We start from the raw sequence: 21,795 nt of genomic DNA, 5'->3' as shown, positions 1-21,795 counted from the left end.
GAAAGTTGTCATAATTTAAGGGGTACTAACCTATACAGAAGAATCCAAAACACGAACAAACATCACGCAAAGGAGTGTATCTGTAATAGGTGTAAATCTGTGGAATGATTCTGAAACGGACCAGTAAAATGAGTAACTCTCTTGCTGAGATTAAAAATGAATTTGAGAGTAGTACAAGACAACTACACAAATCAGAATTAAGCTAATAAATTCGATACACCCATGAAATATAGCAATACATTGATGAGATTATTTAATATATTAATGAAATGTAGCATCCATTATGAATATGAGAAAATCGACATATACTTGTGCTCCAATGAGTATGTACTGTATATACAAACCTAAAGTTGTAAAAATGTATAAGTACAGCATACATAAGGGTAAAAGCATTTGTTGATATGTAGACTTTCTTTTCTATTTTGAAAAATGATCAATTCATATATAAGAAGGGGTAGGACTCTAGGGTTTTTTTTACTTCTTTCTACTCCTTTGAACACATATTTGTGATGATGACTATTTTCTTTTCCTTTTTTTATATCTTACATTCACTTTTTGCCAATTTATTACCGAATTGTATATTATATTATATGTTCAATATACAAAAAAATTATCAGTCAGTTCAGTCTGTTGAGTGGGTTGGATGCAGGGATCTTGAAGGTCCAGCAGGTGGCAGTGGTCAGTGACACAGTATCAGCACAGTATCAACACAGTGTGTCAGTGTGTCGACACGCCTCATGAGGCCTCATGGACCCATCACTACTTTGAACACATAATTGTGATGATGACTATTTTCTTTTCCTTTTTTTGCATCTTACCTTCACTTTTTGCCAATTTATTACCGAATTGTATGTTTATATGTTCAATATACAAATAAATTTATCAGTCAGTTCAGTCTGTTAAGTGGGTTGGCTGCAGGGATCTTGAAGGTCCAGCAGGTGGCAGTGGTCAGTGACACAGTATCAGCACAGTATCAACAGTGTGTCAGTGTGTCGACACGCCTCATGAGGCCTCATGGACCCATCACTAGCCTCTGGTCAGTGAACCAGACACTACTGGAGGTACAGACAATTAAGCGGAGCCTCAGAGGGATTCACACTTTTTCGGTTGACAGGCCCTCCCTGTCACATTCTGCGTGATGGTAGTTGTAGGACCCCAAAAAGCAGAGTGGATTGACCAAAATGTATTTAACAAAAAAAACACACAGGAGTACAATCCAATGGAAAAGACACCAAGTCGAAGTACTAAAAAAATGCCTAGAAATCACAAGTCTCAAACTACAACAGGAAACAAAACATGACAGGAGCACACGTATGCTCACATACTTACAGTTCGCAATGACCCAACAAAGACTGGCAGAAACTCAGGGAACTAAATACAAGCTAAGTGACGAGACCACGAGAAACACCTGGACAACACACAAAGGGTTGAGGGAGCTAATTGGTTACACACAAGGAACGCTGATAACGAGAACAAGTGGCGAAAAAAGGGCACATGAGGAATCAAAACCGAACATTACCAGATTGAACTTTGTTAATCCACACTCCCTTTGGAATGACCTTCTGTTAAATGTTAGGTAAGGTCTCTCTGTGAAGTTTTAAAACACATTTTCATCTTTGGCATTGGGCTCAGCATGTATTTTATTATGTTTACAGTTTTTATGTTATTAATTTATTGTTTAACCGTCCTTGTTTTTATATGGCTGGTTTTTACTTTATGTACAACATTTTGTATGCAGCTGTGGTTGTATTTTATAGTGTTCTATAAATAAAGTTGTGTTTTATAACGAGTCAAGAACCTTTTTTTATTTTTTTTTTTATTTTAAATATTCACATTTTGTCAAGTCATCTGAAGAATCTCGATTTGCCCATAAGCGTGAATCTACCCTGCACAGACTCAAGACACCCTATGGCAGATGTAGCAAAGTAGCCCTACAACATAGTCTCCTTTGTGTTTCACAGGAGAGACAATGTTCTTTTCTTGGTATGCTTCAAAAAGTTCCAGTTTGGTCTTGACAACACAAATCTAAAATCTTTGAGTCTAATATTTTTTGCAAGTGTATTCACTTGCATATGAACTTTTATGGTTGCGTTTTTCTGTTAAATCTTGGTGACTTTATTGACATTCAAGACTGTCTAGTGCAAACTACGGCCCGCAAGCCGGATCCGGCCCTTTGGTCTTTTTAATCGGGCCCGTCGAAGATTGATGCACAAATTAAGGTTTGATTGCATTCATTTCGTTTGGACTTGTAATGACAGGTATTTCAACACCAGGTACCATACTTCAAGTTGCAGAGCACAGGGAGGGAGGGGAAGACGAAGAAAGAGGAAGAGAGTAATGACCATGGAAGAGAAAGTGATATGTATCTGATTAAACGAAGCGGGTAACAAAGTACAAAACATTCAGGAGATGCCTGGAGTCGGAAAGACTCAAATCTACGAGACTTTGAAAAACAAGGAAGCCATTCTTACTCAGTCCGATTCTGGCAATTTCCATGCTCAGAGTGAATTGCTTGTGGCTCGAGTAAATGAATATTTCCTAGAATGGTTTGATTGTTACCATGTTAAAAACTTTCCGCAAACTGGACCGCTAATAAGAGTCGGAGAGCAGTCAAATGTGTAGAGCGTGAACAACAGGGGGCTCAGTACACATCCTTGAGGAGAACCGGTGCTGAGTGTGAAGGTGGAGGAGAATGTTCCATTATTACTGGCACACAAAGACATTGTGCTATCTTCTTTATTTTCTATTTCTAACTTTTGGCCCGGCCCTCCGCAATATTTTCTGCTTCTCATTTGGCCCACCCGGGAAAATAATTGCCCACCCCTGGTCTAGTGTGTGACAGGAGCATGGTTAAAATAACATGATGGACCGACAAACTGCCAATTACAGTTTGGTTTGACTTGGAAAAATAACAGACTAACGATGACGGATGGGATGATGGATGACAAATGACGGATCGTCAAAACTTTGTAAAATGGCCACCTCTGTTATCTTTTCTACAGGCATCATCTTTTTTTTTCCCCCCAGGACTGTTTCATTACTCCGTTTTAAAAAAAAAGTACAGTAATTCAATTAATCCACAATTCAAAATCAACATCTGATTTTCAGTTGTTAATTTTCATGACATTGGTATTTTATTTTATATTTTATAACAATTTTGTCCATGTGTGTAGTCCTATGTTACGCTGTAAAACATGCGTGTTCAACCCCGAGGTGACCAAATGGGAATCCTTGCTTGGTAAAGGCCTGCAAATCCCTGAAGGCTTTACATCCATAATAAACATCTGCCATCCACCGAGTGTTCTTGTTTAAACCCACGCTGGCATTTTCACATTTATCAGACATCAAGGTAATCCCGTTTTTCTGATAAACACCCTCGGTGTGAATCCTTGAGCGGTTATGTGGGTTGTCCTCCAGTCAATAACAAGCAGGGCTGCCTATCTTCTGATGGCATTAAAAGATAGGAAAGACTCATTTATCGACATACGTGCTGGCATAGATTTCCTATAGAATCCATTTAGAGCTTGTTTCCAAGTGGCACTCCCTCACATTAGCGGCACAGAATTGACACTATCTATTGACACGTGGATTAATACATGTGTGGCCAGCTCATCAGTATTTACTCCATGGGCAGAGATGCGCTCCTGTACAAAATACATTTAGCGCCATGACTTATTTTCTGAGCAAACACCTTAAATATCTTCAAGATAGAGACCCCACCTCATGGTCAACATGGAAAATGAATAACATTTTGAGACGCCTCTCTTGGAATAGTCGGGACTTTGATAGGAGCCAAGGGAAATAAACGTAGAGGCTACTGACGCTGCCCTTGTGGGAAAGAATGGGGCTTGCTCTGTTTTAAAAAAACAAAAACTGAGTGATCGCAAGAGCACAAAATATCTATTTAACCCTGCGTAATGATTCTCCCAGACATAGGACAGGACATCAATCATGATGGTCTGTGGTGTGATGACATCCCAGAAGTACTCCATTGGGTCCAGGTTTGGGGAATTGTAGCACAGTTAAGAATCAAGTACAGGTAAGTTATCAATACCTTTGTCATACAGTTTCTGTTCTAATTCACCCCAAACATGTTAGGGGTCTCACGTTCATTCATACCAAAGTACTTCTAGCATGTCCTAATGGACCTTGCTTTATGAACCGGGGAAACTAAGTGGGGCTCGCCACAGCTTTCATTGATTGAATAACTGCCATGACAATATTTTCACATACTAACTTTTGAGGGAAACAAGATGTCTAACCGTGTTTCATCCCGTTTGATTAATTCAAGTGTTTATTGCTGTGATGGAAGAGAGAGGGGAGCGTACAGTATCTAAGGGGAGGAGATCTGTCTTTGAAGTCATGTTCAGAATGTCTCTAGAGGACCACCAAGCCCCAGGCTAGATTCAGGCTATGAGGACGAAAAAGCAGTAAAGCACTTTTCCACAGAGAGACCCAAAATGAAGATTGTAATAATTAACGATGTGTCGCTGTGTACTGCACTGACTGACCGTTACCATTTGTTTATTTTAAACAGCAACTAAAAATAGCTAAGCAGCAGAGTGTTCCGGGGATCTTAAAAGTTTGGAATCTGAGAAACAAACAAGACTTTGGGACCTGTACTACATTATGGCTCGTAGCAACACTGAAAATATTATTGTCCAATCCTCTAGTGTATCTCCATGTACCAAACGAGGATGCAACGATCACTCTTCACGTTGATCTGCAGCCCACATGTTCTTCCCAGTAGACTGAAAGAACATTGTGGGCCATCCTGTTGGTTGAAACCACTTAGGCTCCAAGAGATTGTGTTGACATTTGAGGTTGAACAAAAACTAAAAATATGACATTCGTGGATCAAGTGGCGGACTGAGGGCAGATTTTGTGTTTTTTTAAACGATCCCGACTGAGGGAGGATTTCACTTTTTGTTGGGATCATTTTCATTTTTTTACAAATGAAACAAAAATTATAAGACAACTAAACTCATTGTAATACATTATGAACCATTGTAAATAAATATCAACTTAACTGCTATTTGTAGTCTTTATCTCCCTTTTTCATACGATAGGTTTATGAAGGGACAGACAGAGGGAAAACAAACCAGTATAATGTAACAAAAGGAAAAAATTATATAGAACTATCTAGAATCAGAACTACAGTATAACAACATTACATACGATAAATGTTCCGATCTGTGAAGGAAATGTCCACCATGTGAGGAAGAGATACAACCTGTTGGGACTCTAGAATGCAAAAGAGAGGACAGTGCAGGTTGTTGACCTCATAATATAAGGTGTGTCACTGCAAGTGGACCACATCAAGCAACTTAATCCTATTGACATATATTTTGTTAATTTACTCTAAGAAGTGTGCAATTTGGGGAAAGTCTGAGTTTTTGGAATGTGGACAATAGTTACCAGGGTGTCATGAATAAATTGAACAGTTTGAATTTGGAATGGCAAAGATGGGGAACATTTTTCTTGAAGGTCTCTTTAACTATAATGTTTTTTCTGGGAGAGGGGAGCTGAGAAAAGTGGCAATATGGTGAATGTGGAAAATAGACCAACCGAATGTCCTTAATTAAGTGAATACGTTTATATTGGATCGGGTTGAGTTGATGGCGAAATGTGAAAGGAGTAGAAATTGGCAGAATAATAATATTAACCCAGTTTTTATTGTATTGTAAACTAACACGGGCAATTAAACAACCGAAGTAGAATTTTGCTCATTAGTGCCCGCTTGAGCTCGAAAATACTCTAAAACTGTGAGCTTCCTATTTATGACTTTTTCATGGAACCTACCATGTCGACTGAAACGCAGGCGCTCCTTCTTAGAGAGTTGTGTATCCTCCGGCTCTTATATATGTATCTAAAATGTTCACGTTATTTAGTTGGCTAAACTTTCAGTGTCGTTGTCCAGAATAATGCCACCGATAGAGCATTTGGCAGCCCCGTTTGTACTAATTCCCCTACCTTTCCGTCATTGGTTTGTTCCTCTCTCCAGCTGATCGGCCCAGGAATCCCCGGTGGTTCCGTCCGTCATCGGCTTTGACGGCTCCCATGTTTTACTCTCTCTTCAGGCTGTTTTAATCCACCAGACTTTGTGGCCGCTCGTGTCGGCAAATTGCTCCACGTCCGTCGAAATTCGAAAAAAAGGATTATCTCGTCCACCCACCGCGTTTTCTGTGAAACCAGACGGGGGGATCTATAGACGAATTGAAAGGCCCTCGCTCCATCCCCGGATTCACCTGCTACACAGAGAGCCTCAACACGGAAGACCGACATGGGGGACACCGGGAGCGAGGGCAGCAAGCCCCCGAGTAACGTCAATGTCGTACCGCCGCGTTGTCCCTGCGGCTTCTGGGGGTAAGACCGGTAACCTTTCTATCCGTCTTATTTCTGGCTCTTTAGCTTCACTGTCGACGGTTAGCTTAGCCGCTTAGCCATTAGCGCTAGCAGCTCAAGCGGGGATGAGCTTGTTATGAGCCCCCTCCTCCTCCTCCTCCCCCTCTTCCCCTCCCTTCCCCATTGTTTTGTAGCTTTAGCTGCGAGCTAGCTCCAGTTGGTATCGCTCACTCCCCGAGATACCAGGACTGATAATCCAGCTAATGTCACAGGTCTGACAGGGCTAATAATACGGCGCGGTAAAAGTGCAAATACATGGACAGACAAACTTTAGAGAGGGTATGTTTCCCTAGGAACGTTATTATAATAAGCTCTCTTTTCATCGATTGTTTTGTCTTCCAGTACAGTGAACCTGCAAAATCCTTTGGAAGCATTTGAATGCATCATGCACATATATTTTATACCGTACACCCCTTGTTTTAGACACACACTCTCTCTTACGTGTCTTTTTCTTTGCCCAATAATAGACTGAGATGTATATTTTTGTGAAGCTATAGACAGTGGCGAGTTCTATGGTAACATAAGATCTGTTGTAAGTCCGTAATTCGATTAGTGATGAAGAGACGAGCACAGTTAGTCCCAAAATACCTTTTATTAAAAAACAAAAGCAGACAAAAACACCCTGCAACAATTTAAGTTAAAAAAAAAGTTTTATTGGTATTAAGTCAAGTGCATATCATATTAACATCCACCCGCAGTGATGGTGGTGGTATGTACTTATTTAAATGTATGCAAATATATGAGTCACAAATATATTGAGATGTTCATAGTGGCTTAAAGCATTTATTTAAAAAAAGGGCTATGAAGGAGTCACATGCAACAAGTCAATAAACGGACTATTGATCAAAATCATAATGTCACCTTATGTTAGCACCTGTTGTCAAAGTTAAACCTTTGTCATTTTTTTACTCCATACAATACAATTTAATGCATCACTATGTTGTGCTTTCACAACAACTGCAGAGTGTGAAATTAAAACTTTGAAGTTAATCCAGACAATGTTTTCATCATCATGAAAGTTAAGACTAACTAGAGTGATTTAGTTATTCATTCATATATTGACTTATTTTAAAGCAAAGGCAAACTTCAATTTACCCTTGACTTCAATAACTCTTATGCAAGGTATACAAAAATTTAACCTTGACTTCAATGACTCTTATGCAAGGTATACAAAGAGTGATAATTATGACATTATCAACCTCTCAACAAAAGCCAGAGAATGGAATGCCTAAAAAACATTACCGGTACCCTGTGCTATTTATCCTCAGTGTGAGTTTATTTTTAAGTAATTTCTTTACTGTGGTCTGCTCAGAAAACTGCTGAGGCTAACAATTACAAGTGTAAACTTTTACGTATGTGCAATGGAACATGCTTATGTGATCAACATACCGGTAGTTTGCTTGATCCATTATGTTTTGTGATTGTACGATGCAAACTATCTATTCACAGTGGATATCAAAAGTCACATAGACCAATTGTATGTAAATACCCTCAAAGCTGAAATCTAATTCAATCACACCTTATTTGTTTCATTTCAAATCCATTGTGTTGACGTGTAGCGCCAAAAAGATTTAAATTGTCTTGCTGTCCCAATATTCATGGACCTGACTGTACTACCGCCTCAATGAAGCATGGCGGAAGTAGTGCCATGGCGTGGGCATCTCTGGCTGCCAGTGGAACTACCTTAATTATTACATTTCCAGCTCATATTCAGCAAAATGCTTCTCATTGGACGGTGCTTCACAGTGCAGATGGACAATGACCTGAAGCATACTGCGAAAGAACGTATTTATTTTCCTTCAAGGGACAAAAGTGAAATATTTTCTATATGCCAAATTACTCCTGAATTGAATTAAGCATCCATTTTACATACCAAAGACGAATCTGAAGGGACAATAGCCAAAAAATAAGGAGGAACTAAAGACAGCTGTAGTAGAGGCCTGGCAGAACATCACTAAGGATGAAATCCTGCATCTGGTAGTGGCTGTTTTCCAGACTTCAGGCTGTAATTTACTGCAAAGGATTTACAAGCAAATATTAAAAAGGGAATGTTTGTTTTATGATTGTTAATTTGTCCCACCACTTTTGGTCCCTGAAAAAGTGGGAGGCACATCTACAAACTGTCATAATTCCTACAAAGGTGTCCTGATTTGGATGTTAATTTGAAGCGTGGTATCTGAAGTTAGGGCTCATTGTTCCTTACATTTAAAACCCTTTGTGGTGGTGTTTAGAGCAGAAAAGATGAGAATTGTGTTGATCTTCCAGTATTTATGGACCACCACCTAACTGCGTGGCAGTGAATTTAACAGCTCACTTTGGTAGCGTCTGTTAAATGCAGCTCCATTGTAACAAGCTCCAACCATCCATATTTTTGTATTTATTTATTTTTGCCCTTGAGGGCTGTCATTCAGACAGAACCGTCTTTTTCTATTCCAATTATTTTCATTAGTAGCAGCGGTGGACCACCTTAGCACCTGATTGGTTGTGCTGTGCTCCAACTTCCTTAACCATAACAAGCATGTTGTCATTCCCTTCCCGCTTATGCTTCTTCTTTTGCCACTTGTTGAGAATCTTATTTGATTACATCGGTTCATAAAGGTATTTTTGTTTTTCGCAAGACAATGGACATATTTATTTGCTACTAGTGTAGCACAATAACTTGTGTACAAATTTGAATAGGATTTGGTATGTCGCCTTTGTATCACCTAAGGACTGAATCTAGAGGGTTTTTTTGTAACAAGGACATAAATTGGAAGTAACAAAACTTTTTTTTTTGCCTACATGTATTCTCTACCAAGGAACTATGGTGAAGATAAAGGAGTAGCTTTATTTAGTCAGGCCATAGCCTTGTTTAATAGAAAAATAGTGCTTCACCGTCTTTTGATATATGCAGCACAAAAGCAGGGTTTCGGTCTGCATAAAAAGTTCAGACCAAATGCCAGCTCATTCATGACAATGGTTTTCAAGCTCTGACTTTTTGCGTGACTTAATTTGTGGAATTCTAAAATATTCAGCCCCAAGTATGTGCGACTTTAGCAGTTCACCTGTGGTTTTGATCTAAAGATCCTAATCCTTGCTATCCTTTCTTAGTATCGTCGTCAGCAGTATATCAACTGGTCATTTGCTGAGAACAGATTGGGAACGCATTTGCCATTTTGCAAATAATATTGCATTTGTGTCCTCCATTTTATGGCCCCAATGATAAGGTTGCTTTTTCATCTACACTTCTTTTCTGTGTCATACCAATCACAAGGGTGACAGACAGACGTTGGATTTTCCACAGCCGATCCCTTTTTCTGAAATGGTCCGAAAGGTGTGCTGCGTATAAATAAAATGTGACTGACCGTCATGCTTGGTGCACAGATGGTAAGGAGGGAGGTTGGAGAGGAAATGAGTTATCTCTCAGCAGAGAGCCAGGATCAGCTGTTGTGTCTGAGTTGTCACTTGTCGCTGAAATCAGCAAAGCTTCAGTGAGCCATTCAGACTTTTGATCAAAGAGTCGTGAGGGCAGTGGTGTTCATTTAATAGAAAGAAATTCTATACCGAAGTACAAACGGGGGAAAATCAGCTTCTGGAGTCAAGCTATTGATGTTTTTGTTTGTACATGAATCCCAAATAAGTAAGTCATTCTCAGCCTGGGACTGTAGATCATGGTTGAAGACTTGTAGATAGCCTTCCCCTTTGTCAACCATTATTTATCACGTGCAAATAAAAAAAAGCAGTTTTGAACGAGACATTTTTTATAGAAAATGTTTTTTTTCTGCTCTGTTTTATTTTTTCCCCAGGTCCAGCAAAACGATGAACCTATGCTCCAAATGTTTTGCAGGTTAGTTATTCTTTTGTTCTATTTTCGGTTTAGTCTTCTCTGCTGTAAGTTTTCCCAAACTGTTGGCTGTTCAAAGAAAGTCGCTGGATATGCTTTTTGGGGGAGGAATGTATGCCGCATGGTAGTGAAAATTCACAACTGCAAGATGCACATAAATCTTTCATCTCAAATTTTCTCAAAAATGGACGGGGCGCCTAATAATGCGAATGTACTGTATAAACATCGAGTCCCAAAAATCTGTGAATGCTGTTGTGTGACTTCAGAGACACGCTTACAAAGCACAGTTTAAACTGCAAGCTATAAGTGACGCGGAAGACCATTGGAATCAAGCAGCTCCGAGAGAATTCAAAATCCACTCTTACATGGGGCTTGATGGTTTTGTTTTATGAAATGGCGCCATCTATCTGTGCAAGGATGATCGTGACACAGCAACATCTGGGGGATTTCAAGGAAAAGTTGCCTGCTTCTACTGCAGAAAAAAGCGTAATGTTCTGGTTTACATTAAATAAAGACACTCTTGGAGAATATAATCTTTTATTCTGCTGCTCTGCCAGAATCACTTGGCTTCCATTACCGACTGTTTTCTCAACCAATCCCCACTGTTCTCTCAACAATCACCGCGACAAAAATTAGCTTGACACCCCTGGTTTAAATGGTTCAGTGCGACTGTTTCAGTCCTGTTTGCATGTGTTCTGTCTGTTCATAGGCACACGCAACTCCTTTTCATTTATTAATGAAGTGCAGCAATGCACACTCGCACTGATAATAGCCAAGTATTGCTAGTGCTAGCAGCGCAACCATGCATTTGGCTAACAAGCCAACAGTGGTCTTTTTGGTTTATTTCATTGCTCGTTTGTGCACTATTGATTCTATGAACAATGACAGTAAACACATATGCAGTTACTTTTCGATTGAGTGTCATTTAACCACATATTACACGCACTGCTGTGACCAAATGATTTTGTAGGGGGTGCCAAAGTCACCTCTATCCAATACAATTTTAAAAAAGTAATAAAATGAAGGAAATACATTTTAAGACACTTATTGGTGTCTGTCAGTCTCTCTGTCTATCTGTGCACGAGTATTAATGTTTCACACTTATAATGAGTCTTTATTCATGATTCTGCCACAATTTCATATGGCCATGATTCTGACGAGGACGCTACGGACACTTTATATTGATATTGACTCTAATATGAAGTATTTTCCTTCCCAGACATTCAGAAGAAACAGCCAGATGGTGCCTCAAAAGCCTCTTCAACTCCCAGCTGTAGCAACAGTAGCAGTCAAGCAGACGTGTTCTGCAGTGAAACAACTAAAGGCATCAGTCAGTCCTTCATAGCCATGTCAGACCCCTCAGAGGATCCTTTGCCAGGAGATGCAGCAGTGACCTCTCTACCTGCTCAGGACGGTACGTTAGGAGAACATATTGGTGTATATTTGATGGGTAAAAAAGAATCATGGAGGTCTCGAGAAATGTACATGAAATGGTTGTATGAAAAAAAATCATAATGACCAAAGTGACCACATATAAATCACATAGTTTTTTTGTCCATGGAAACTTTTTTGTAGAAGAATGCAAGAAAAAGTCGCAGCTCTCCAAACTATATTTGTCCTCCATGGCACTTGCAGTGTGGTTGAAAGCTCAGAGTTATCTATTCAGTGTGAGGGCTTAAAGAGGACATCTGCAATTGCCGAGACATCCGTCACCGCTGACCGGTGGCAAGGGCATTTGCTAAGACCCGTCCAGGATGAGATGACAAAAAGGCTACAAAAAGGACATTTGGAGCTGTAAATATTTCCACTCTACTTCCTTCTCACAGTTCTAATAATTTGCAGTCATATACTTAACCAAGTATGTATATGAAAACCCCTCAATAGAATTGTACTCTGTACTTTTATAGCTAAAGTGCAATCATACAAATGAAAAGTCTATCCAAAAAGTTTTTCCAGCATTGATATTTTCACGACGTACGGGGGGAGGCATTTTACAGCTAAAGTACAGCGGTATGCTATGTCTTAAGTTTTGGGCTTTTTTTTTTTTTTGCATTGAGCCGGGCTTTGCCTACCACAAGATATACATAATATGGGTGGTTCTCAGAAAGTATGGTCGAACAGTGTAACACGAGTGCCCCAAAATAAACTTGTTCACCAGGTCAAAATGATATATAGTTTCAAGCAAGTGTTCCTGCTGCATGCTCTGAAAAAGTATAGTTCACTCAACCCTTTTGTTCGCAAGAGATTGTTAAATGTCGTGGTCCTCCATTGTCTCTGATTTGAGCCGTACTCAAGAATACACTAGCGCGAAATAGTGCGTGCACATAGCCTGAAAAAAAATGTATCAATCTATTTTATTGAACATGCATGACCAATGAAAAGGACCCCACCCTTGATTTGTATCTTACATGGTCATTGTAGGATAATAATGGGGAAAAACATTTTAAAGTAGGGTTAATAGCTTATTTTGCAATGAACCCATTGATCTTCAGGTTCAACTTCCTAAAATTGTTCAGCTGAAAGTATGCAATAAGTTACAGTAGTAGATCGTGAGTGCCAACTTGAGGAAACAAAGAAGTAACAAGACTAGGGACTCGATTAACGGTATGCTTTTGTATCGACATTCTGCCACTTTCTTGGTAACAGCTGTTTTGAAGCTGATGCATATTAAGGGGGTCATGGTCTCTTAATTGTATGGGTTTGTTGTCATGTCACCAAGAGGAAGTGGCTGCGAGGGCTATTTTTCACCACTCAAAAATCACTCGCACACAAACAACACACAAATCTCAGTGAAGTTGTTTATTTTATCCCTGCAGTATGTCTGCAACATTGCAAGCGGTGAAACCTGGTGATTGATTGTAAAGGGAAGAAAATGATGACTCTCGAAGTGGGTCAGTGTTTGACCATCCTTTTGGACCACACTTCCTGAGAACCACCCATGTCATGTTAATTTATGTTGGGATTTAATATAACTAACGGTTAAGGTAACCCAGCACATGATCCAGTTTAATACTTTTCAGTTCTCGTCTCTCCTCTTTTTGTATTTGCATATATGCATGGGCCTTTCTGCTCTCCTCAATATTTATAGTATTTTTTTGTTGAATTATTTATGATTCTGATGCCTTCTGCAAGAATATTCAATACACTATTAGTCTGTCGGTGAGAATGAACCTTCTATGGCAGTAAACAGCATTTAGTCATTGTCACGCATCTCTTCCCAGTCTTATTGCACCACATCTCTTTGCAGAAGTATGCAGCACAGACACAGCCTTCAGCTCACTCTCCACTCCTACAAAACGCTCCTTTGAATCAGGTACGTCTCTGCTAGACTGCAAAACATCTCACCCCACTGCATTTCGAGCAAGGCACATGTCTGAAATGGATAATTTAGTTTTGCAGACTTACAGGCAGCACTATTGCTCAGGTGAATAGTTTTCTAGCCTCATGTTATATTTGGGCAAGAAACTATTCAAAATTTTGTATAAATTATTCTAGTCAAGTCAACAGTATTTATAGAGCACTTTCAAACAGCCATCGCTGCATACAAAGTGCTGTACATGGAGCGATTTACCATACACAATAAACATAATAAACATCAATAAATTATTCTAGAATTATCAATCTGCTACAAGTGACACCAGAAACATTAGACTTCTTTTATTTTGCTTGCACCTGTAAGTAATGTAATGCATATATAACACATGTATTTCTATATAGACATACAACAGAACTCGGCATTCCACATCGTACCCTTTAAAACATGTAACTGAGGCAACTTACTTCTCACCTCATGAAAGCAGTTTATCCCACCTTCAAATATCAGTCTTCAAAGCCATCAAGGTAGCGTACTTTAGAAGAGGATTTATTCCATGTTTGGCTTGAAGAAGTTGAATGGCATTTCTGGCATTACCATGACAACCATGGCTCCCCTGCTAGAGTGCCTAATTTAACTCATTCACTCCCAAAGACGATTTTAAACGTCTTTTCAGACTTGGTCCAGAATTGGCTGTCACCGAATGAGTTAATAATGGTGGAGTCCAATACTCTTTAGAGTTGAGCGGAGGTCAACTTTTGAGTGAGTAAAAGGAAATTACTTTTCTCTACTGTAGGGGGAGCCCAGGTGCAGCCCATTATTTGTTACAGCGAGTGCACTCAAATGTCATTCGACTGTATATACTGAACTTTTAACCCACTTGTACACATTTAACATTAGAATGAAAATTTGATATTCCATAAATTAATTCTCAAAATGATTTCCCCTTTCTTGTACTTCACACACGTTTGAGTTGCTTTTAATTTGCCTGGATGGAGTTTTGCTCGGACAGATGAAAGCCAGGGGAGGAGAGCGGTCATGTGCTAACAACATGCACACACGCACACACTCACTGGTGCACTCGGATGTTCACACACTCTTATTGATGGTGCGGAGCGGCAGAATCTGGCAGCTCAACTTGGCCTAGTTCCCAGAGATTTATTGAGTGCTGATCTGCATTCGGCCCGGCAAGAGAAAAAGTCAGCAGGATTGATGAGGAAAAGTCTTGCTGACCGGTTAAAATGGCTGCAGGTAGATGTTGTTCCTGTGTCCGCCCATGCTTTTTTGACTAGACCAAGACTCAAAACACTGTGCAAGACTGTTGTTGTTGTGTATTATATCAAATATACCATACAATATTTGGGTGTACAGCTGTGTTCCTAAATGTACCCAACCTGACAGAATAAAAATTTTGGGGCAACCCCCCCCCCCCGTCCAAAAAAAACAAAACAAACAAAACATGCGTGGTCAGCCAAGTCATTGCAGAATAGCACAAACAAAACATAGCAAACAATATTTTTAATGAAGAAAAAAAATTGACATTATTTTACAAAATTTTGTCAGAGCATGTAAAAACCACAATTCTGTAATGGCCCTAGGACGAGACTTTTTGTTACAAATGTGTTTGTCCTGCATGGAATAAATCCTCTGCTGAAGCTGTTCAACTTCTCGCCAACGTTCTGTTTCCGTCCTCCGTTAAGATACTCTGCGAATGTAATTCTTTTTGGATCAATGGTGAAATGTTAAGCCGCTTGCACTGCATACACTTTCTCTTAAAACCGTCTTCTCAGCACAGATTCATGTTGTGGTTACTATTCATCATTATTTTGTGTTATTTAAATGGATGATAGAACGGGCGGTTAATTGGGGTGTGGCGTCTAAAAGAGCTGAGGCTACCATTTGGGGAAATACGAATAATTTTATCTTTGAACTCTTTTCCAACTCATTCATTATTCGTGACCAATACACAGACAGTGGAAAAGGTGAAAGTTTTAACTCTAAGTATACATAGTATTTTGTAATTATATAGCGTATATAATAGATTTTTACTTAATTGTGTGTACGTATTTTTCTCATTGTTTGTGTTCATGTTCTATTTTTGTGTGTCTGCAGTCTCTGAGTCAGAAAGTGACAGTTCTCCTGAGAAGCGAGCGAGAGTGGGTGAAATGCCCGGGCCTGAGGAGTCGTCGTCATCATCATCATCATCGTCGTCGTCGTCATCTTGTTCTGCGTCATCGTCATCCTCTGCGTCGTCTCGCGGCGGCTCCAAACAGCGGAGCCGCAAGCGTTGCCATCGCTGCCAAACCAAACTGGAGCTTGTGCAACAAGAGCTGGGCTCCTGTCGCTGTGGTACGACAAAACAAACCGCAGGAACACACATTCAGAATACTCAATTGACATGTAGAAGTATGTGAACTGAAATGCACATGCAACTGCTTTAATTATGATTGAACAGCCTGAGCAATCATTATAGATTTTTTTTTTTTTTACCTATTCAAAATAGGAAAAAAATATTTATCGGGTTAAGGATAAATTACAATCAAATACAGATATCTAGTAGAAAATCCTATTCAAAGTCTGGTAGTAAAGCTATTTGATTACAATGTAATCTTATATATATATTGCGCGTCGTCCCGCACGCGGTCTGTCCCTTTTCAAAACGTACCTACTTCACCGCCCCGCGCCGCCACTGCGCGCCGCCACTGCGCGCCGCCACTGCGCGCCGCCACTGCGCGCCGCCACTGCGCGCCGCCACTGTGCCGCTCAGGCAGTGGCTCACTACGATCGCGCGGGCATCTTAGCGAAAAAATGTTGTCTACCCACAAGCATTGCAATGAAATTGTTAGTTATTTAGTAGAGCTAAACATCTCTTTATTTTCGCAATAAGCAATGAAGATGAACAAAAAGTTGAAGCAAGCAACAACACTTTTGTGGGCCGAAGGCCCACCTTACCAGCCTTCCGCAGGAACTAGCTGATGAGCCGCCCGGAGGGCGGCGAACCACCACCTTACCAGCCTTCCGCAGGAACTAGCTGATGAGCCGCCCGGAGGGCGGCGAACCAGCTAGTGTAGTATAATATACAGTGTTGTTTAACCATAAATTGATGCTCTTCTTTGAGTGTCATAAATGCGTATTTGCTGATAATGTAAAGATGCAACCCCAGAGCAGTAGGGCTGATGTACCTTCATCCATTGTTAATACAATTTAGAGTAAGTGCCGCCTCTAAAGTTGCTCTTGTCACACAAAACATCATTAATATTCCTTTGGAGAATACATTTCAGTTGATTCACCCCTCTGAGGTCTAATTTAATTTGTTCAATGGCTCTTTGTTGGCATATGGCATATTTTATTGTTTCACCAACCAGATTGTGACTTCAGTCCATTGGGGAGGAGTTAGCGCACCATAGACACAACTGGTGAGGAAAATGTCAGATGTTTTTCCCTTCAGGCGTAGTCGTTGCTGGTGCTGAAATGAGGGTCAGTGCGCGGGTGCTGTAGATAGCCTGTATGTTTCACTTTGAACAAACACCTAAGCCAATTACAAGGAATACTAATGCGGTTTAAACCAATAACCGTGCTTGCTAATCAACTTGTTTGCATACAAATGAACATGCTTAAATAGTCACAGCGCTTCACTGCATACAAATGAACATACTTAGAAAGTCACGGTGCTTCGTTGCTGTAAAGACCATTTGTTTAAACCCCTGAAGTCATTTTTTTAATTAGAAATGGGCTCACTTCTTTTTTGGGGGGTAGGGGGGTGCATGGGACATCCATCCCTAATTGTCTCTTGTTTACTTTGAAATGATGCTATTAGAGTGATTTCTGACCATTCAGGTAATTACAGTTTCTGCTGGATTCTTCACATTATGAATGTCGATGCGCTCACGCGTGAGATTGGGGACGTTCAAAAGGTTCAGCTGATCTGCTTTATAAATGATCATGTTTTGATGGCAAGTATTACAGTGCATACAGTAATTCTGTTGCTGTTTGGCTCGGGGAAAGATTCCACATCTATCTCCTTTGAGAGGCTTTTAATGTTACGTAACGATCTCCCTTCCACTCCATTGGTGCCGTGTGCAATCACAGTGTTTTTAATTGCATATCAAGCAGCTGTCAAACTGGGCTTTTTAATCACTACTCATTGAATGCCAGCAGTGTTATTATGTGTATTAATGAATGGATTTAAGAATATGACAACTAATAAGATTTGTTACGCATGGCAAAACTCCAAAAGCGACGACCAGTGCTCGAGCTCGTGTGTTCATATAGACTTTGTCCAAACCGAAAATGTTAGGATACAGTAGAGCCTCCAAAGCATGCTGCTGAACGGGCAGGGTTCTGCAGCTGGTGTTCATGAGATCCGAAATTTGAATCACCCTTGCAACCTTACAGCTGGAACACCAATCATATTCCATGAGATCAAACAAAACTACATTTGCCGGTACGTCGGGAGATTTAGCAGGCTGCCATCAACCGTACTCTGTGTGTGTGTGTGTGTGTGTGTGTGTGTCTTTGTGTGTGTCTGTCTGTGTCTGTGTCTGTATTTGTGTGCGCGTGTGTTTTTCCACTACGGAGGCGATCATTACTGACTTTAAATCAACTCCGCAACGTGTGTAGCGACAGCTATAGACAGTTGAAGACAGTTGCTCGCTAGCTGATGCAGCATAAGTCACTCCAAGCTGTGTCTCCATTTCCAACTACCGCAGTGGGTGACATGAGCGACGCAGCCCAGTGTTTCTCAGTCTTGCTATTCAATGCTACACAGCACATCTACACAGCGCCGGTCGTGCTTTAGTATCATTTCATGCGCATCCCATCAGCATTCCAAAATAAATACATGCAAACCACTGGAATTGTTAAATTATAAACACAATGAAACTGTGATTTAAAAAACAACAACATTCTTTTCACATGATTGCATAAATGAACAATAATCTTTCACTGTGAACTTAATTTGATCGTTTCAGAAATGTTGACTTCACATGTCCAGTTATTTTAGCAGACCTTGCTGTTCTCTAGTCGTGTTGCTGAATAAATTTCACTCCAAATGTTTGATCCATGAATCTCTCAGTACCACTCGTACAAATGATCTAAACAGTGTTCCTCCTCCCATGTGCAGGTTATGTCTTCTGTATGCTCCATCGGCTCCCGGAGCAACACGACTGTCTTTTTGATCACCTGGGCAGCGGGCGCCAGGAGGCCGTCCTCAAAATGGTCAAACTGGACCGCAAAGTGGGCCGCTCCTGCCAGCGCATTGGAGAGGAGTGCTCATGAGCACCGCCCCCCAAGAGAGAATCTCGACACAAAAGCCCTTGCAGGGATTGCTTTTTTTTCCCCTCTCTCTTTTCTTTTTTTGTACAGCCTATTCATTGAAAAGGATGCTCGCTCTCTTTAAATCCCATTTATCCGCACTCATCCCAGACTTTTTGTGCTTCTGTCAGCTTGATTGTTTCCCTGCTGCTAAACACAACTCCAATTCACCAATGAGAACCAGAGAGAGCAAAAGGACTTTGGGACTTTTCAATTCTTTTTTTTTTTTCCTTCCCTTTCCCCGACTTTACACGTGTGAGTGGACTAACAAATGAGCAGAAGCATTAAGAAGACAAGCACGCTTGATTCCAAGGTTTGTCCAGGAAGCCAGTTAATGATGATACCTCAAAGAAAAGAAAATACGATGATGAAGGAGACAATGCGAGTTTTTAGTCTCCGTACCTCAACAAGAAATTATCCACAACTGCAAGACATAAAACCATGGGACCCAGTGTCTTCGCCACCTCGAATAATCGTTACCAAGCTGGTTATTATCCACCTCAGGATATGGATGCCTCTTCCCTCCAAGCTCCTCTCTCTGCATTTTCATCAAGGATTTTGGTCTTGGCAGGACACCCAATCTGCAACTCTTGAGTTTAACTCAAACGCCATTCGGCTGAATATTTAGTCATGCAGTCATCTTTGATTTGTGTTTTTTTTTTTTTGACTGATCAAGACTTAACGTGTTGGTGTCCAATGAAAATCATGCATCAGTTTTTTGTTTTTAAGGCAAAGGGGGTGGGGTGACTAAATAAATCGAAATATTTGAAAATGCATGGTTTTCATTGGACAGCGGTGACATTTCCCTTCATTTTTGTTTATTATTTTTTTAACCTTCACATCATGTATACGCATGTTTGGGTGTTTGATGACAGCCTGCATTGTACATCCATTTTGAGCATTTTGACACTTTTGTAAATACACGTGTTGCCGTTTGTTTCTGCGCTATGTGGACAGAAGCTGAGCTGTTTTGACTTGGTGGTTCAGCTTTTTTTTTTTTTTTTTTTTTTTTTTTTTTTTAGTTCGACATATTTTTAAAGGTCTTCACGAGCAGGGTTGTCGGGTTTTTCATTTTTCCACCTTCAGGTACTTAATCAGTCCTTGACATTGGCCAGTGTTTTGAGTTCCAGCTAATCATGTTGACAATATTCAATTTGTTTCTTTTTTTTTTTGCTCCCTGCTGCCTCTCCTTACTCTTACTAGATAAGGCGCAGTGAACAATAAATCCTCCTATTTCAGAAAAGAAAGAAATTTATTGTTGATTTTAGAAGAATTGAAAAAAAAAGATTGAATATTGTGTACCATGAAGAAAACTTTTATTTAACCTATTTTTTGCCTTTTCAGGTTGACTTACACCTACGTGTAGAGTTTTTCTGTTATAATATGGTATTTGGGGGATAAAAAAATATTACAAATTTATTATATATTTTTTTCTTTTCATGTCTACATTTTGCTTTCCTCCTGTTTTTTTCCTTTTAATGAGAATAATAAAAAAAAATCTGAAAACGTGTCTCTTGGACTACTTACTGAAAACTACATAAGATACATATAGTGTTTTGTGTGTGGAACACAGGCAGAGACGGAGCTACGTGGTGGTGAGAAATATCACAATGGCCACCCCAACAATTGGCGAAAATTTCAATACCTACTTTCCTGCCCTTTACACATAGATGTAGTATTCTTAGGTCCTTTCATATTTTGCCACAATTAATTTATATCAACCGCACGTTTGAAGAATAAGGTGAAGAAGTTATCTCTAGCAAAGAATGTTTGATTTTCACAGTCAACATCACTCAAAATCATTACTATCACACAAGTGCAAACAACACGGTCGAGAAGTCATTGTTTAGCATGGATTGAGTCACATTCACAGAGATATATTTTGTAGTAATTAATCATTTTCTGACCAACTAATTTCCTGTGGTACACCTGATGATCTCTTGCGCCTCACAATTGTGCCTCGCTCCACACAGTAATGGGTAATCACAGGTCTGTGCTGAAGCGTCGCTAGATTGCTTTAATTTGCACTCAGCATAGAACAGCATTTAGACTTTTTGGACACGTTTTCCCCGCATGTGTCTTATGGCTGCGTGCCATCTGCTGCATCCTGGCCAATTCATTATCATGATGTCAGCATGCGTTTACAGCTCACAAAGGGAGCGGCTATAAAGGGGCTCTCATCTATTTAACCAATATGTTTATATGCGCCCGCGCCCATGTTTGCTAATGGAGAATTTAAACTAAAGAGTCTTCTGACAGCAGCAATGAGCCTTGGCGGGGCGAGCTGCATTAATTCATGTAGTGGGGGTGCAGAAACAGGAAATGTCGACCTGATCAAAAGGCAACTTCCAAGGCTGGAGTTGGATCAGATCCAGTACCAGTGCAACCGGAGTCCTGCTTTACCCAAAAAGGGTTCAAACTGCTGGAAGTGGCCATCTACTTAAAAAGCTGGTTAGGTAACATCATGCCGAATTAATTCTATAGTTGTAGTTATAAAAAGGAACTTAAGCTCTGATGTCTGACCTTGCATATATATTAAATCAGACGCTACTTTCAGATGGTCACTGGGAACCTCATTCGGTCCCGTGCGATCTAAAACAAGAGCAGGAAAATATGAATCAGGTTTCATTTTGATTGACACTTTGAGATGCATCCATCCATCCATAGATCCATTTTCTAAACCGCATATCTTCACGAGGGTTGCGGGTGTACTGGAGCCTATGCCTGCTGTCTTCGGTACATCCTGAACTGGTTGACAGCCAATCACAGGGCACACATAGATGAAGAACCATTCACCATCACAATCACACCTAGGGACAATTTAGAGTGTTCCATTAACCTGCTATGCATGTTTTTAGAATGTGGGAGGAAACCGGAGTACCCGGAGAAAACCCTGTCTGATGAGTGTGAAGTATTATCAAACAATGGGTCTTTGTTTGGA

At 40.2% G+C, this 21,795-nt stretch overlaps 1 protein-coding gene and 1 long non-coding RNA gene across 2 annotated transcripts; one reads left to right on the top strand and one right to left on the bottom strand.

Annotated features, from left to right (window-relative positions):
- Positions 1-3,052: 3,052 nt before the first annotated feature.
- Positions 3,053-6,114, bottom strand: LOC127599218 (uncharacterized). Its single transcript, XR_007962030.1, has 2 exons — positions 5,974-6,114; positions 3,053-5,244 (listed from the first exon to the last, which is right to left on the bottom strand). It is a non-coding gene; the product is annotated as an uncharacterized LOC127599218 (long non-coding RNA).
- Positions 6,008-19,857, top strand: LOC127599189 (AN1-type zinc finger protein 3-like). The gene is made up of 6 exons (XM_052062939.1): positions 6,008-6,366; positions 10,191-10,231; positions 11,448-11,642; positions 13,476-13,541; positions 15,654-15,890; positions 18,664-19,857. Exons 1-6 carry the CDS (start codon positions 6,284-6,286, stop codon positions 18,816-18,818), a joined length of 777 nt encoding a protein of 258 aa, XP_051918899.1. The 5' UTR covers positions 6,008-6,283; the 3' UTR covers positions 18,819-19,857.
- The last annotated feature ends 1,938 nt before the right edge of the window (positions 19,858-21,795 follow it).

The sequence above is a fragment of the Hippocampus zosterae genome, chromosome 4 (genome assembly GCF_025434085.1).
Source record: "Hippocampus zosterae strain Florida chromosome 4, ASM2543408v3, whole genome shotgun sequence".
NCBI classification, from domain to species: domain Eukaryota; kingdom Metazoa; phylum Chordata; class Actinopteri; order Syngnathiformes; family Syngnathidae; genus Hippocampus; species Hippocampus zosterae.
This window is presented reverse-complemented; position numbering and strand designations above follow the sequence as displayed.